Genomic DNA, 16,795 nt, shown 5'->3' on the forward strand with positions numbered 1-16,795 from the left:
GATATGGAGAAGAATGGAACGTGTGAAGTGGACAGACAGAATAAGAAATGAAGCTGTGTTGGGAAGAGTGGGTGAAGAAAGAATGATGCTGAAACTGATCAGGAAGGGGAAAAGGTATTGGTTGGGTCACTGGCTGAGAACAAACTGCCAACTGAAGGATGCACTGGAAGAAATTATAAACGGGAGAAAGGTTCGGGGCAGAAGAAGATATCAGATAATAGACGATATTAAGATGTGTGGATCATATGGGGAGGCAAAGAGAAAGGCAGAAAATAGGAAAGATTGGAGAATTCTGGGTTTGCAGTGGAAGACCTGCCCTTGGGCAGAACACTGAATGAAAGAATGGAATTATTTCCAAAACATATTTATTTCCTATTGTGAATCCATTATACGTTTGACTAACAGCCTGTTTTGATATTGATCTTCCTATTGGGCCTAAGTTTTTTTAACGAAAGTTAATACTTCAACATTTATTTGTTGGTCTTCTGTCTTCCATCTCGAAGGCATGTTCCCTCCAAAAGTTTTTCGTTTTATTTATTCACGATATTTTTATACTTCGTACCCGGAGAGTATCCGATGATTTGTAAGTTCCTGGATGAAATTGATTGTGGTTTTCCGTGACACTTCCACGAGGACTGCAGATGTCACCGAATGTAGCTATCAATTCTATTAGGTTGTACTGCACTCTACGAGGTGTTAAGTACCATCGTCATGTGTGTGTCGTAAACAATTGTGCTGACCGCACAGACAGATGCGTCGGAAATTGCGGTCTACAGGTTTATTAGTCGTAAACTGGAGTTATCCGTCCCCTTTAGAATCCAAGTTATTCACTCTCTGCGAATACAACGGTCGTCCTTTGCAGAGTAACGACTGAATATTCATACATTATTCGCTACGTCAAATATAAAACATTTACATTGTCATGCATGAATAAAGCAAAGCTCTGAAAAAGCTTCTGCATGAAAATAAAACGTAATATGGCAGTATTCACAAAAATATGTAAAAAAAAACAATTTCGCTGTACCACTTACACAATTCGCATACAAATACGATTAGAGGCATTACAATTCACCTCAACTATCTTCCTAAGAGAATAATTTTGTTAAAATTGTTGAATTTTCGGGGTTGATAAATGCGACTGTATCTCAGCCAAATACCATCAAAATTACAAGATTCGAAACTGGAAGTCATCAAATAAAATATTACTAATACTAAACTGCCCCCCATTGAGGGTAGCCCTTACGGACTCCGTATATCCTCAAAAAAATATTATACATATGTAAACATAGGTATTAAATTTTAGAAAAGGGAAAAAAAGAAAACGGCGTGAAAAATTACAATTGCTATTAATGTGGCACCATGTGATTAATTAGGATTTGGCAGGATTCTTTTAACACAATTATCACAATGTCATCCCTCAGAGATGTTGGCAGAGCAAACTGCCGTCGAAATTCTTCGAAAACAGCTGGTATAGTCCCTCGAGCACCTATGAGCAAGCCGAATACTTCAACGTGGACTAAGGAGTATTTCATCTTGAAATAGTTGACTGTAGGCTCATAGATCGACTTCTTCTCAAGATGGACCTCGGCTGACTGATGACATCCTACTTCAAAACGTATCGTGGGGTCCACAATGATGCCCTGTTTAGTGTCAGCATTGTACGCTAAAACTCGTCTCGTTGACCCATTTTCAGCTAGACAGGAGATTTCTTCTTCTACTATCCAGCCCTTATTTCTTTATGCGGCAGCAATTTTGGATCTTACAAGATGATGTCTAGAGTTCCTCAAGAGCAATCCCTGTTCACAGAATCCCAAGACGTGTGCTAAAGTTTCAATCTCCGGGCAGCCGTGTCTGCACCGGGTACCGTTGAGAGATCTGCTGGGAACGGAACGAACAGCTGCTAAATTTGCTGTCATTTTCAGGCTAGATATCCATTCACTAGTCGAAAGTCCTTTCTTGTTTGCAAATCAACTGTTGGCGGCTGTTACTTCGCTATACATCTCAACACCTTTTCCCCGTCCTGAACGGGTCTTCCATGATTCATATTCACGACCTCGCAATTCTTCTCGAAAATTTCGAATTGTAGCTTTAGTAAAGTCTTCGGGAAAAGAAAGGCAGAGGGAATCACACGACGATTTGAGTTCGACATCTGTCTCATCATGTTAACATGCGGATTATCCGCTCCGATTAATGATAGATGTTACAATGTTGAAGAAAAGCTTCCCACGAAGCGCGTATTAACTGAAGAACTCTGCTACAGAGTAGAATAATACACATCTATACTAATAATAAATCTGTAGCCGAAATTTTTCTGGTAATTTTCGATTTTCCAAAAATAATTGGTCCTAACATATATAATTAACCATCCTGAAACCGAAAATCGCTTCTTTGAAATTTTTGTTTGTATGTCTGTCTGTCTGTCTGTATGTTTGTTACCTTTTCACGTGATAATGGCTGAACGCATTTCGATGAAAATTGGAATATAAATTAAGTTCGTTGTAACTTAGATTTTAGGCTATATCGCATTCAAAATACATTATTTAAAAGGGGGGGTTATAAGGGGGCCTGAATTAAATAAATCGAAATATCTCGCTTATTATTGATTTTTGTGAAAAATGATACATAACACACGTTTCTTTAAAAATAATTTGCGATAAGTTTTATTCCTTGAAAAATTTTGATAGGACTGATATTTAATGAGATAAATGAGTTTTAAAATTAAAATAACTGCCATCTAAGGCCGTGTAATGAATTAAAAAACAAACGACTTCGTCTATAAGGGGCCTTGGACAGCAACAATCGAAAGCTATGAAAGATAGCCTACAAATAATGTTTCTGTGTTTGTATGAAGTAATATCAGAAGCTAAATTAACCTATTTGTGTAATTAATTATTAATTCGCCATTGGAAAGTGTAGTTTCTCTAGATGGACATAATGCTATAATGTTATTACAGTAACTTCTGAGTGAATCGAGGACAGGTAAGATTAAAATAGCTTCTTATGTACAGAAAAATTGATAGGCTATTCTGTACATTCGTTTCCTGTATTTCCTAAAATAATTTTTATGACCAAATGAGTAGTCTCTGGATCAAAATGATCGCATTTAATTATGCAAATACAATTTAAATTAAGTAACATAATAAACGATTTATCCTTATATCAAACACGAATGTTCCCTGGATCAAATGTTCTATTTTAATTATGTAATTACTTTATATTTATTTCTAACGGGTGCAGAGAAGCGCACGGGTACGGCTAGTGTCTTAATAAACCTCTTGATTATCCTTCAGAACTGTTATATTCAGAATTTAAAGTATCTTACTTCCATCAAATTTATAACGACATCTTATTGAATTTCGTACATAAAAAGCCGAAATATACTTATGTTCACATAAATATAAAACCAAAAGATCAAACAAATGCTTGACAGAACCTACTGTGAATGTACCACAACTGTAGTATATAGTCACAGTAGCAACTTCGGTCCAAGACTTCATAACAATATAATAGCTAAATTCCCAAACATACAATTTGCTCCTCATTTTAAAGAAATCAATTAACACTTACCGAAAAAGTGCTACCCTCTGGGAACACTACGTAACGTTTCCTTCTTGATAATGGAACCATGTCTTTGCCATCTTCATGCAGTTCTTTACATGTGACAGAAGCAAGTAGCGTCACAATCGTCGTAAGTAACAGCAAAAAATCTTCCATGATCTGCGAACGAGGCAAAATATGATAGTAAATTATCGTATAGATATCGCTGTAAATGAATAGTATGTACAGGGACATCATTTTATTTTTACTTCAATTTTTATTGTATCTGAGTTTCTGAATGTACTTCACTCCCACTCCATCTACTAATAAAGTTCCAACTGTCCTCCACACAGAACGAAGGCCGCATATAGAAAACAAGTACTGAGTTAGTAAGTATAGTACGTTTAGAAATATGTTCGCGTTTTCCAGTGACGAAAGAGCTTTCAATATTGAATCATATGTTCGCAAAAGTACTGTCGTCCGTTTGCCTACGCCGCATCCCGATTTCCCCCCCCCATCTGCTTCTGCTCGCCCCTCTGTAAAGGCTAATGGTGGGTTGTCTTCGCTCTTTTCTCAAAACATTAAATTATGTTAGGAATTGGACGTCTACGTAATATTATACAACTGTTTAAAATAAATAAAAGGGCCTCGTGAAGTAATTAATTGTGACATGATTTCCACCCTTTCTACGATCCTGCGACATAACCACTTGGACGGACAGTAGATAGCATGTCTGAGTAATTTTATCTGTGCTGGTCGGGCAGAAGTGAAGATTGAATTTACAGTACGTAAGGTACTCTTTTAGAGAAGTAGGTACAGAATTATTTCAACATGAATTACTAGTACGAAGGACAAAACTGATACTTGGAATTAGATGCAATAGTGTATAGTGCATTAATATGCACAAAAGAACTGAAGCCTGTATCGAAATGAACGGCCACCATTTTCAAAAATATGTTTAATAATCCACATTATGATTATTTTTCAATTTAACTTCATTCTCTATACTGTACGCTGATGTGCTGAAGGCAGTATAATATACACTGCATAATGAATACGTTGGCATGGATAACTCAGTTCGTGAGTAATAACCAGACATCGGATTCTAGGGCAAATGCCTATTTTGTTTCTTTAGGAGAAAAGTAAAAATAATTATTAATATTTGTGTTTCATGGAAATTGAAAGGTATTCAAAGAGTTTTATAGTGCCCTAAATGCCCTAAAACGGTTATTAGAGCCTAATTTGTTAATATTCGCCTAAAAATGCCTAAATCACTGTAAAGTTTCGCATTTTACTCTTACTTTTTATAATTTAAACATGCATTCACTGCGAAATGTAAGGCATTTAAAAAGTGGAAAGTTTGCTTCACACCGGCCATGAAACCATTGATAAAGGAAACAAAATGTTTTGAATCTCACGACACTCGCAATAGATTTCACCGAATTTAACATGTTTGGAGGCATAAATGCCGACAAAGAACCAACCTTAGTTTTGAAGCAGAACATGTGCTGCTACCGATTCAGAGATATACTATACTATAAAAATGACTGTTTTCGGTCTGAAACCGATTAGCTGTACTGCCCTTCAGAGTGTCATGAAATCACAATTTTTGGAGAAAGAGTGTTTTTGAAATATTTATGAAAAGTCGTAAAACTGCGAATTAGTAGGGTAAACCGTTACAAAATATTTAAAAGAATGGCCCTCCTAGTGTTAACACTACCAGGAAATGCAACAATAAGTGGAACTTTGTATTTTTGTCCAATTGAATCTCAATAACAACGGTTCATTTGAATGCTCGTTAACAGTTGCTCTTTCCCTCACCTTATTTGTGTTGAGAAGTTTTGAGCGGTAGGACGTTTTCCTGTGAAGTTTAACGCGATAATGCCGAAAAATATAAGTGCAAAATCTACATTGATCCGGCAATGGCTAACAGAATATTCAGAATTCACTTATGATGTAAAAATAATATTCTGCAAGATTTGTAGCAAACAGGTATGTAACAATAGTTGAAATATATAAATTCTATTAATTTTAATGAGTAGGCCTATAATATTTATACATTGACTGAGCTATCCTGAGGTATAATTCTTTTTAAGACCACTACATTTTAACCTTTTAAATTCCGATAGTTAAAGTATTTGCAGGTCATTAAAATTTTGATTGTTCGAACCCACTAACTTTGTGATAGAAATACGGCAATACAACAATTAGGATTTTATTTTAATTCAGTTTACTTTACATTTTTAGATTTCGCAAGAAAAGAAGTGCCACCTAAAGCAGCATGTGCAAGGAGCGGCTCATAAGGCTAAAGCCCAGCAGAAAAATCAACTGCAACAAACTTTACTAAGACAGCCTACTTCATCCAATCTCAGCAGCAATTTCTGTGCTGATTTAACCAGAGCGTTTGTTGCTGCCAACATTCCCTGGAATGCAATTGAAAATCCGGTTTTAAGACAGTTTTCACAAAAATACTGCAAACAAAATATCCCATCTGAGTCGACCCTAAGAAAAAATTACTTAGACAGAATATACAATGAAACTTTAGCTTCCATTCGGGAGGATATAGGTGATTCTTACATATGGATCTCTGTGGATGAAACCTCAGATCCTATGAATAGGTATATAGCAAATATGGTAGTAGGAAAACTTAGTCCTGATGGACCTTCGATTCCACATCTCGTATGTGTTAAGGAACTTTCGAAAGTGAATAGCCAAGCCATTGCTTATTTTGTAAATAAAGGCCTACAATCTTTATACTCACGTAATATAGACGATTCTAAAGTTCTGTTGTTTTGTACTGATGCTGCCCCATACATGGTTGCTGCAGCTCCACTTCTTAAAACATTTTATCCTAACCTCACGCATGTAACCTGTCTAGCACATGGCCTTCACAGGGTTTCTGAAACAATCCGGAATGAATTTCCTCTTGTCAATTCGTTTATTTCTAACACAAAAAAATGTTTCTGCAAAGCCCCATCCAGGATTTCAATATTCAGAGAGAACTTTCCAGATATCCCACTCCCGCCTCAGCCGGTTGTTACACGATAGGGAACCTGGATTCAGTCAGTGGTGTATTATTCTAAGTATTTTAAAGAAGTGGTCACAGTTATTGATAAATTACCTGAAACTGATAGTGCAGCGTGTGTGAAAGCAGTGAAAGATTGTCTGAATGACTCACGTAAAAAACGATATTGCCTACATAACATCAAACTTTTCTTTCATACCTGCAAGCATTGAACAATTAGAACGTGAAAAACAATCTCTTTGTAGCCAAATAGCAATAGTAAAGGAAGCTCAAGTGAACATACATTCTGCTTTGGGCGAAACTGGGAAAAAAGTTAAAAATAAGTGGGACAACGTACTAAATAAGAATGTAGGATTTTCGTTGTTGGAAAAAGTATCAAGAGTGATATCGGGGGAAAGTGTAAATATTCCAGTAAGTATTGATGTTTCTATTGTACCTAATTTAAAATTTGCGCCTCTCACATCAGTTTCGGTTGAAAGAAGTTTTTCTGCTTTCAAAATGATTCTCAGTGACAAAAGGCAAAGGTTAACTGTGGAGAATTTAGAAAAAAATCTGGTGGTGTACTGTGCAGATAATTATAATAAAGTCTGAGCATGGAACTGAATTTCAATAACTTAAAATGAGTAATCTTGATATCAATAATCATTATTTCATTAGTTTCAATATATTAAATTTGTGCAGCTCTGTTTATAAATATAATATAGTATTCTTTTTTAATGTTTAAACATACTTTTTTGTGCGTATTTTAGTGTATAACTAAAAATTTCAGTGAAAGAAATAAGTATGATACCTTGATGTGGCTAAATGCCTATTTTCATTAAAATAGAGCCTAATTTTACAAATTTTGAGCTTATTTTAGGCGCCTAAAACTGCAATTTTTAGTGCCTAAAAATCCGATGTCTAGTAATAACACTTATTCTTAATACTGTACTGTATTTTGATTGAAGAAAAATCTAATGAAAATTATCAAACTCAAAATTGCCATATTTCCTAGTTTACGTAAATGGATGAACTACTTTTCTTTCCTCGTATACCCAGTAAAGTGATTTGTTTGTATTTTACGCCAGTATCATCGAACTCCAGTCGTGGAAGGGGGTAGCAAACGGTGTTTCCGGTTCTCAACCGTCAATTCAAAGATATAGCCAGGTTAATATTAAAAATGTTAGTAAAAATAAAATGATGTCCCTGTAGAAATGTGGCAAAAAGGCATTTCATGTACATTAAAACTTTCGAACACAGTCATGATAACGCTGATATCATAGAAATTACAAATTATATTTGCTGTTGAATTTATAGTGACTATTTCACTTACATTACATCTTTCTACTTTCTACCATAAACAGTAAAGAATTCCTCAGATATCAACCAGTTACTGCCATGATTCTTTCGAAGATTATTGCAACTTTAGGTTTATTTTATCACCTTGGGCTTTTGTCAATTAGAACTTTCCCAGTTAATTGAACAGGGACGTATTAAGATTCAGTATTCACTGCAACTTGACGACAATGCAGGCTCTAGAAATTCGTGTGTGTGTGTGTGTGTTTGTGTTTGTATTTGTATGTGTGTTTTATGTGTTATGTGTTGTCTTGTATGTTTTGTGTTGTGTGTTTTGTGTATAGTGTTGTGTGTTTTGTGTTGTGTGTTTTGTGTGTTGTGTTGTGTGTTTTGTGTGTTGTCTTGTATGTTTTGTGTTGTGCGTTTTGTGTTTTGTGTGTTGTGTTGTGTGTTTTGTGTGTTGTCTTGTATGTTTTGTGTTGTGCGTTTTGTGTTTTGTGTGTTTTGTTGTGCGTTTTGTGTTTTGTGTTTTGTCTTGTATGTTTTGTGTTGTGCGTTTTGTGTTTTGTGTGTTGTGTTGTGTGTTTTGTGTTTTGTGTTGTGCGTTTTGTGTTTTGTGTGTTGTTTTGTGCGTTTTGTGTTTTGTGTGTTGTCTTGTATGTTTTGTGTTGTGCGTTTTGTGTTTCGTGTGTTTTGTTGTGTGTTTTGTGTTTTGTGTGTTTTGTTGTGTGTTTTGTTGTGTGTTTTGTGTTGTGTGTTTTGTGTTGTGTGTTTTGTGTTGTGTGTTTTGTGTTGTGTGTTTTGTGTTTTGTGTTGTGTGTTGTGCGTTGTGCGTTTTGTGTTTTGTGTATTGTGTTGTGCGTTTTGTGTTTTGTGTATAGTGTTGTGTGTTTTGTGTTTTGTGTGTTGTGTTGTGTGTTTTGTGTTGTGTTTTGTGTTTTGTGTTGTGCGTTTTGTGTTTTGTGTGTTGTGTTGTGTGTTTTGTGTTGTGCGTTTTGTGTTTTGTGTGTTGTGTTGTGCGTTTTGTGTTTTGTGTGTTGTCTTGTATGTTTTGTGTTGTGCGTTTTGTGTTTTGTGTGTTGTGTTGTGTGTTTTGTGTTGTGTGTTTTGTGTGTTGTCTTGTATGTTTTGTGTTGTGCGTTTTGTGTTTTGTGTGTTGTGTTGTGCGTTTTGTGTTTTGTGTTTTGTCTTGTATGTTTTGTGTTGTGCGTTTTGTGTTTCGTGTGTTTTGTTGTGTGTTTTGTGTTTTGTGTTTTGTGTGTTTTGTTGTGTGTTTTGTGTTGTGTGTTTTGTGTTGTGTGTTTTGTGTTGTGTGTTTTGTGTTTTGTGTTGTGCGTTGTGCGTTTTGTGTTTTGTGTATTGTGTTGTGCGTTTTGTGTTTTGTGTATTGTGTTGTGTGTTTTGTGTTTTGTGTGTTGTGTTGTGTGTTTTGTGTTGTGTTTTGTGTTTTGTGTTGTGCGTTTTGTGTTTTGTGTGTTGTGTTGTGTGTTTTGTGTTGTGCGTTTTGTGTTTTGTGTGTTGTGTTGTGCGTTTTGTGTTTTGTGTGTTGTCTTGTATGTTTTGTGTTGTGCGTTTTGTGTTTTGTGTGTTGTGTGTTTTGTGTTTTGTGTGTTGTGTGTTTTGTGTTGTGTGTTTTGTGTGTTGTGTTGTGTGTTTTGTGTTGTGCGTTTTGCGTTTTGTGTGTTGTGTTGTGTGTTTTGTGTGTTGTGTGTTTTGTGTGTTGTGTTGTGTGTTTTGTGTTGTGTGTAGTGTGCGTTCGTGCGTGCGTGTTAATTCACGTGAATTTTGTGTTTATGCGTGTATTTGTGCAAGTATGTGCATGTATGAATTTATTTTGTTGCAAATTCGCATTAGTTACTGTACATTTCAAAATGTACTAAAGCAAAGTTGTTAAAAATACTGTAATAAGTAACCCATAGCAAAGTTCAGTAAGACTTTCATTATTAAATTAAGTCTTATAACAATTTCAGACTGTAGCTTGTCTTAAGGCTGACGTGACTAGATTTACTATTTCCGTCCATTACAATTTTTCATTTCGGGACAATTATAAATTCTAACTTCACATCTAAATCATGCTTTCCAATACCTTGCGTCATCTCTCCTGGAATTCACAATGTTACTTACCTAATTTAGTAAGCTGTATATTGTCAAAATCTTTCGAGAAACGCCAGATTTTTGTCGTGTGGTTAGACCTACCAGTCTTGCAATCGACTCTAAGAAAATCTTCAACTAACCTTGTCGTTTGAAGTACGTTGACTGAGTGTATGCACTTTTATTTCTCTAGATTACGTCACATTACTTCCATACAAGCTGGTGTTTTCGCAGAAACTTTCCGCTTTATGCTTGATAGACAAGGCACTGAGAGCTAATCAGCAGAGCTAAGAGTTGAAAATTAGTACGTACCACAAGAGAGAAGCTTTGTAACAAAGTTGTGTAAACATAAAGTTCTTTGCAACGTGTAGCTGCCACTTTGGAACATGACTTCCACTCTTCAGAGCTGGTCAAAGACCCAGAAAACACACCTAATTCTGGACGCGTTCAATATTACACTGTAAACTCGTACGAAACCATAAAAATAGCATGTCATGATCTGTGTACAGGGACATCATTTTATTTTTACTTCAATTTTTATTGTACCTGAGTCTTTGGATGTACTTCACTCCCACCCCTTTTACTAATGAAGTTCAAGTGTCCTCCACACAGATCCAAGACCGCATATACAGTCATAGTAGCCTTACGGTCATAGTAAACAGTACGTTCCAAAAATATGTTCGCCTTTTCCAGTGACGAAAAAGCTTTCAATATTGCATAATTTTCCATTTGCCTGTGTCCCATCCCGGTTTCCCCCACCTGCTTCTATTCGCCTATCTGTAAATGCTAGTGGCTGGGATGTCTTAGCTCTTTTCTGAGAACATTAATTTCTGTTAGGAATTGGACGTCTACGTAATATTATACAACTGTTTAAAATAACTTAAATAAAAGGGCCTCATTAAGTGATTAACTGTCACGTGATTTCCTCCCTTTCCACGACGCTGCGACGTAACCACTTGGACGGACAGTACATAGTATGTCTGAGTAATTTTATCTTTTCGGATCGGGCGGAAGTGAAGATTGAATTTACAGTACGTAAGATACTCTTTTATAGAGTAGGTACAGAATTATTTCAACATGAGTTACTGATACGAAGTGCGAACCTGGTAATTGGAATAACGTACAATAGTCTATAGTGCGATAATATGCAAAAAAATAATCGATATGCCTGTATCGAAATGAACGGCCACCATTTTAAAAAATGTGTTTAAATATCTATATTATGATTATTTTTCAATTTAACTTCATTCTCTATAGAGTACGCTAATGTGCTGTAGACAGTATAATATACACTGCATAATGAATACGTCCGCATGGAAAGCTCAGTTCGTGAGTAAAAATACTCATTGTTAATACTGTACTGTATTTTGATTAAACAAAAACCTAATGAAAATTATCAAACTCAAAATCGCAATATTTCCTAGTTTACGTAAATGGGTGAACTACGTTTCTTCCCTCCTATACCTAGTAAAGTGATGTGTTTGTATTTTACGCCAATATCATCGAACTCCAGTCGTGGAAGGGGGTAACAAACGTGTTTCCGGTTCTTAATCGTTGATCCAGGTTAATATTAGAAATGTTAGTAAAAATAAAATGATGTCCCTGTACAAATTCCAAAATGCACATTATGTATATGTACGTACACACGTACATTCGTACGTATATGCGTACAAACACTTACATAAATACGTACTTGCATACAAGTACGTACAGTAATGGCAAAAAAACCGGACCGACCCTTGTAGCTGATTTCAGAGCCTTGTTCACTCCAGAGCACGATAGACTGGTAACTAAGACTTTCGTGGTTCGAATCCTGCCTCGGAAGGAAACTTTTTTTTGTTCCTTATTCAAATTTATTCCCAATACTTTTCGATTGCTGCGATATTTTACTGCTCAATTAACTTATTCCCAGAACATGAATTTTACCAGCAATCGAAAAGTATTGGGAATAAATTTGAATAAGGAATAAAAACAAGTTTCCTTCACAGGCAGGATTCGAACCACGAAAGTCTTAGTTACCAGTCTATCGTGCTCTGGAGTGAACAAGGCTCTGAAATCAGCTACAAGAGTCAGTCCGGGTTTTTTTGTCACTACTGTACATAAATAAAAACTTGTATATTGGCATACATACATACATACATACATACATATATACAGTCCACACGTGTGGAGTAACGGTTAGCGTGTCTGGCTGCGAAACCAGGTGGCCCGTATTCGATTCCCGATCGGGACAAATTACCTGGTTGAGGTTTTTTCTGGGGTTTTCCCTCAACCCAATATGAGCAAATGCTGGGTAACTTCCGGTGTTATACTCCGGACTCATTTCACCGGCATTATCACCTTCATCTCATTCAGACGCTAAATAACCTAAGATGTTGATAAAGCGTCGTAAAATAACCTACTAAATTAAATCTTCACCTGTCATAATAAATTAGGAACATTAAATCCAGACGTTTGAGATGGGCAGGGCATGTAGCACGTATGGGGGAATTCAGAAACGCATATAGAGTTTTAGTAGGGAGACCTGAGGCAAAAAGACGTTTGGGGAGGCCGAGACGTAGATGGGAGGATAATATTAAAATGGATTTGAGGGAAGTGGAATAAGATGATAGAAAGTGGATTAATCTTGCTCAGGATAGGGACCGATGTTTGGCTTATGTGAGGGCAGCAATGAACCTGCGGGTTCCTTAAAATGTATTTATAAGTAAGCATTATTATTATTATTATTATTATTATTATTATTATTATTATTATTATTATTATTATATCATCATAATCCTTCATGCATTAGGAATTTGATTCCTGTAGTAGCTACTGAAATTGGTCCATCCATCTTTTGGCTGGTCTTCCAATATCTATTCTTCCCCGAGGTTTATATTTCCAAAACTTATATGGTATCCTGTCGTCCTGCATCCTTGAAATGTGAGACATCCATGTATATCTATATTCTTCTATTTTGTTGTTTAATTCATATATACCAAGTTCTTCTCTTATTTCTTCGTTTCTTTTATGTTCTATTTTCCTGTAACCTGCTACGCTTCTCAAAAATTTCATCTCATTTCTTTGTAATCTAGAGGCATCTCTCTTTTACATAACCCATGTTCCGCTTGCATATAGTAAACTGGGCACTGACATCACCTTATAAAATTTTAATAATGTATCTTTTCTAGCTTTTGATTTCAGGGTTCTTCTTATTGTTCCATTTATGTAATTAAATTTTCCCATTTTTTCTTTTTGATCACAGTCTCCTTTATAAGATAAGGTAACGCCCATTATTATTATTATTAGTATTATTATTATTATTACTATTATTATTATTATTATTATTATTATTATTATTATTATTATTATTATTACTGTATTACTATTGTGAATAGTATTTCAATTATTAGAGTAATTTCTTACCACTTTCACCGCGTGTTTATTCATGTGCAGTAAAAAAAATAAAAAGTGAAATTACTGCTCTTGAAATGAGGTTCCTTCTACATCAAAAGGTGAGAAACGAGAACGGATAAATTGTGAAACAAAGAAAAAAGATTAAAAATGTAAACACTTTTGTGCGAGATCGTGCGTATTTGCTTGTTTTCCGTACAGAACCAATATGCGGTAAGTGTGAAATACCACATTCAGTATTTCCAACGTAACACACATAACAATTTCCCTCTTCTTACCGCTTAAGCGCGACATTCATTTTACTGCTTTAGGCTTTTAACATATTATGTTTAGAGGCGTTTAACATAGTCATAATTATAAATTGGAAACTTACCACTGCAATTTCACCTAAATTGCAATGTTCATTATTGTTTTTAAATATTTGCAAAAATTAAGTAAAGTCTACTACTCCACGAAACTTATTGCATTCCTGATACAAGTAACATTAAGGAAGACGTGAAAAAAATCCACAAGATTCCAGATGCCGATGTTATTACTGCAATATATTATATAAATAATATTGTTAAAATATTAAAATGAAAAATAAATCATTACATAACCTTACCGTTTGTTTTAAGTTCGCATTTATAGACTGGGGGAAAAAAAAGACAGACGTATATCAAGGCCTGCTGGAGTATAGTAAACACAGAAAACATTTTATAGCAACAATGTTGAAGAAAGACATTTTGGTTTTCCGAAGTTGCAGTCATTAAACAGAAACCAACATGGAGATTTCATTGCAACTAATTAGAAATTCGTCTTTCAGGTATGTAATAAACGATCTTCGCACAAAATAATGTATGATACACGAGCGGTATGTTTGTTTTCAAGTTCGAGGAAAAGATTGAAAAAGCGAAACGTAGTTGGGCTTTTTTAATTTCCGAGAACATGAAAACGTCAACATACCGCTCTTGTAACGTATATTACTATTATTCCGCAAGAAAATAAATGGCGATAAAAATGATGATAATGATAATGATAAATATTAATGTACGCCTCTGACTGAAAATTAATAATTATAATAGTAATTTAATTTATTTACTTTCGATTATAAAGATGATGTACTTCAAATGTATGAATATTTGTAACTTTATGCTTCGAAGTCCATCAATACTGAGCCTGCCTGGCTGCTCTGGCTGCTGTCAGTAGCATAAAATCTCGACTGAATAGAACGGAAATTCCTTCAAACTTACGAATTCATGGCATCCTCGAGTCGTAGATACAGTTCCCGTCTCTGCCGTCGAATATTACGAGGAGGAGTTACAATTCTGTTCGACTCAGGGTTTGTGAGGGTGTGGCTATGCAGGTCAAAGGCCACAGCACAATTCAATCCAAATGTCAGTGACTTCCATGCATTGTGGACCGCCACCTGTGTCAAATGTGCAGAATAATGTAATTAAACTCAGTACATTATCATCAGTTGAGTTGGGGGCAATAAGAACGTAAATGTAAGAAAACCGCTTAAGCAAAATGAGACAATAGTAGTATACGTCACAAGAGCGGTATGTTGACGTTTTCATGTTCGAGGAAAAGATTGAAAAAGCGAAACGTAGTTGAGCTTTTTTAATTTCCGAGAACATGAAAACAAACATACCGCTCGTGTATCGTACATTATTTTGTGCGAAGATCGTTTATTACATACCTGAAAGACGAATTTCTAATTAGTTGCAATGAAATCTCCATGTTGGTTTCTGTTTAATGACGGCAACTTCGGAAAGCCAAAATATCTTTCTTCAACATTGTTGCTATAAAATGTTTTCTGTGTTTACTATACTCCAGCAGGCCGTGATATACGTCTGTCTTTTTTTTTTCCCCGCAATCTATAAATGCGAACTTAAAACAAACGGTAAGGTTATGTAATGATTTATTTTTCATTTTAAGATTTTAACAATATTATTTATATAACATATTGCAGTAATAATATCGGCATCTGGAATCTTGTTGATTTTTTCACGGCTTCCTTAATGTTACTTGTATCAGGAATGCAATAAGTTTCGTGGAGTAGTAGACTTTACTTAATTTTTGCAAATATTTAAAAACAATAATAAACATTGCAATTTAGGTGAAATTGCAGTGGTAAGTTTCCAATTTATAATTATTACTATGTTAAACGTCTCTAAAAATAATATGTTAAAAGCCTAAAGCAGTAAAATGAATGTCGCGCTTAAGCGGTAAGAAGAGGGAAATTGTTATGTGTGTTACGTTGGGAATACTGAATGTGGTATTTCACACTTACCGCGTATTGGTTCTGTGCGGAAAACAAGCAAATACGCACGATGTCTCACAATAGTAATATACGTTACAAGAGCGGTATGTTGACGTTTTCATGGTAGAGGAAAAGATTGAAAAAGCGAAACGTAGTTGAGCTTTTTTAATTTCCGAGAACATGAAAACAAACATACCGCTCGTGTATCGTACATTATTATGTGCGAAGATCGTTTATTACATACCTTAAAGACGAATTTCTAATTAGTTACAATGAAATCTCCATGTTGGTTTCTGTTTAATGACGCCAACTTCGGAAAACCAAAATATCTTTCTTCTATTCTGTGTTTACTATACTCCAGCAGGCCTTGATATACGTCTGTCTCCCCCCCCCCCCAGTCTATAAATGCGAACTTAAAACAAACGGTAAGGTTATGTAATGATTTATTTTTCATTTTAATATTTTAACAATATTATTTATATAACATATTGCATCTGGAATCTTGTTGATTTTTTCACGGCTTCCTTAATGTTACTTGTATCAGGAATGCAATAAGTTTCGTGGCGTAGTAGACTTTACTTAATTTTTTCAAATATTTAAAAACAATAATTAACATTGCAATTTAGGTGAAATTGCAGTGGTAAGTTTCCAATTTATAATTATGACTATGTTAAACGTCTCTAAAAATAATATTTTAAAAGCCTAAAGCAGTAACATGAATGTCGCGCTTAAGCGGTAAGAAGAGGGAAATTGTTATGTGTGTTACGTTGGGAATACTGAATGTGTTATTTCACACGTACCGCGTATTGGTTCTGTGCGGAAAACAAGCAAATACGCACGATCTCGCACAAAAGTTTAAAAGCGTTAGCATCAAAATCTTTATATCTAGCAATAATTAGACTTATGTTATGTGGTTATATATTAATAACATTCATGATTTTGTAAAGTTGTTCTGATATGGTAGAAATAATACTAAACTTGAGGCGTGCAACCCACTTTATCGAATTTTACAAATTATTTCAAGAGAAGGAAAAAACGTTTCCTTGAATCAGTTACGAAATAATTTAAATATATTATTATATTTATTATGGATAAGACGGGTTTTGGAATTGAACATATTGAATTAGTCTCTGGCACGAAAGATTCATACAAAACACTAATATTGGACTAATTTCTATTCCAGTGTCACCATTTCTTCTTCTCACCTGCACAACTTCTGCCTTCGGCTG

At 35.0% G+C, this 16,795-nt stretch overlaps 2 protein-coding genes across 4 annotated transcripts in view; one reads left to right on the forward strand and one right to left on the reverse strand.

Annotated features, from left to right (window-relative positions):
* Nucleotides 1-14,618, reverse strand: part of LOC138707983 (uncharacterized) — a 37,256-nt gene extending 22,638 nt beyond the window's left edge. The window contains exons 1-2 of one of the 3 annotated variants that reach the window (XM_069838084.1): nt 14,554-14,618; nt 3,568-3,717 (exon numbers count right to left, since the gene is read on the reverse strand). In XM_069838084.1, the coding sequence (XP_069694185.1) occupies nt 3,568-3,714 (147 nt within the window). In that variant the 5' untranslated portion in view covers nt 3,715-3,717; nt 14,554-14,618. Of the gene's footprint in view, nt 1-3,567; nt 3,718-9,961; nt 10,197-14,553 lie in introns of those variants that run through there. The other 2 variants (XM_069838092.1, XM_069838074.1) reach the window with 2 other exon arrangements.
* The window catches only part of LOC138707996 (uncharacterized), a 135,967-nt gene that overhangs the window by 16,973 nt on the left and 102,199 nt on the right, over nt 1-16,795 (forward strand). The window contains exon 2 of the mRNA XM_069838105.1: nt 16,750-16,795. The gene's annotated coding sequence lies outside the window, so the exon portion shown is untranslated. The remainder of the gene's footprint in view (nt 1-16,749) is intronic.

Source organism: Periplaneta americana, chromosome 1 (assembly GCF_040183065.1).
Source record: "Periplaneta americana isolate PAMFEO1 chromosome 1, P.americana_PAMFEO1_priV1, whole genome shotgun sequence".
NCBI lineage: Eukaryota > Metazoa > Arthropoda > Insecta > Blattodea > Blattidae > Periplaneta > Periplaneta americana.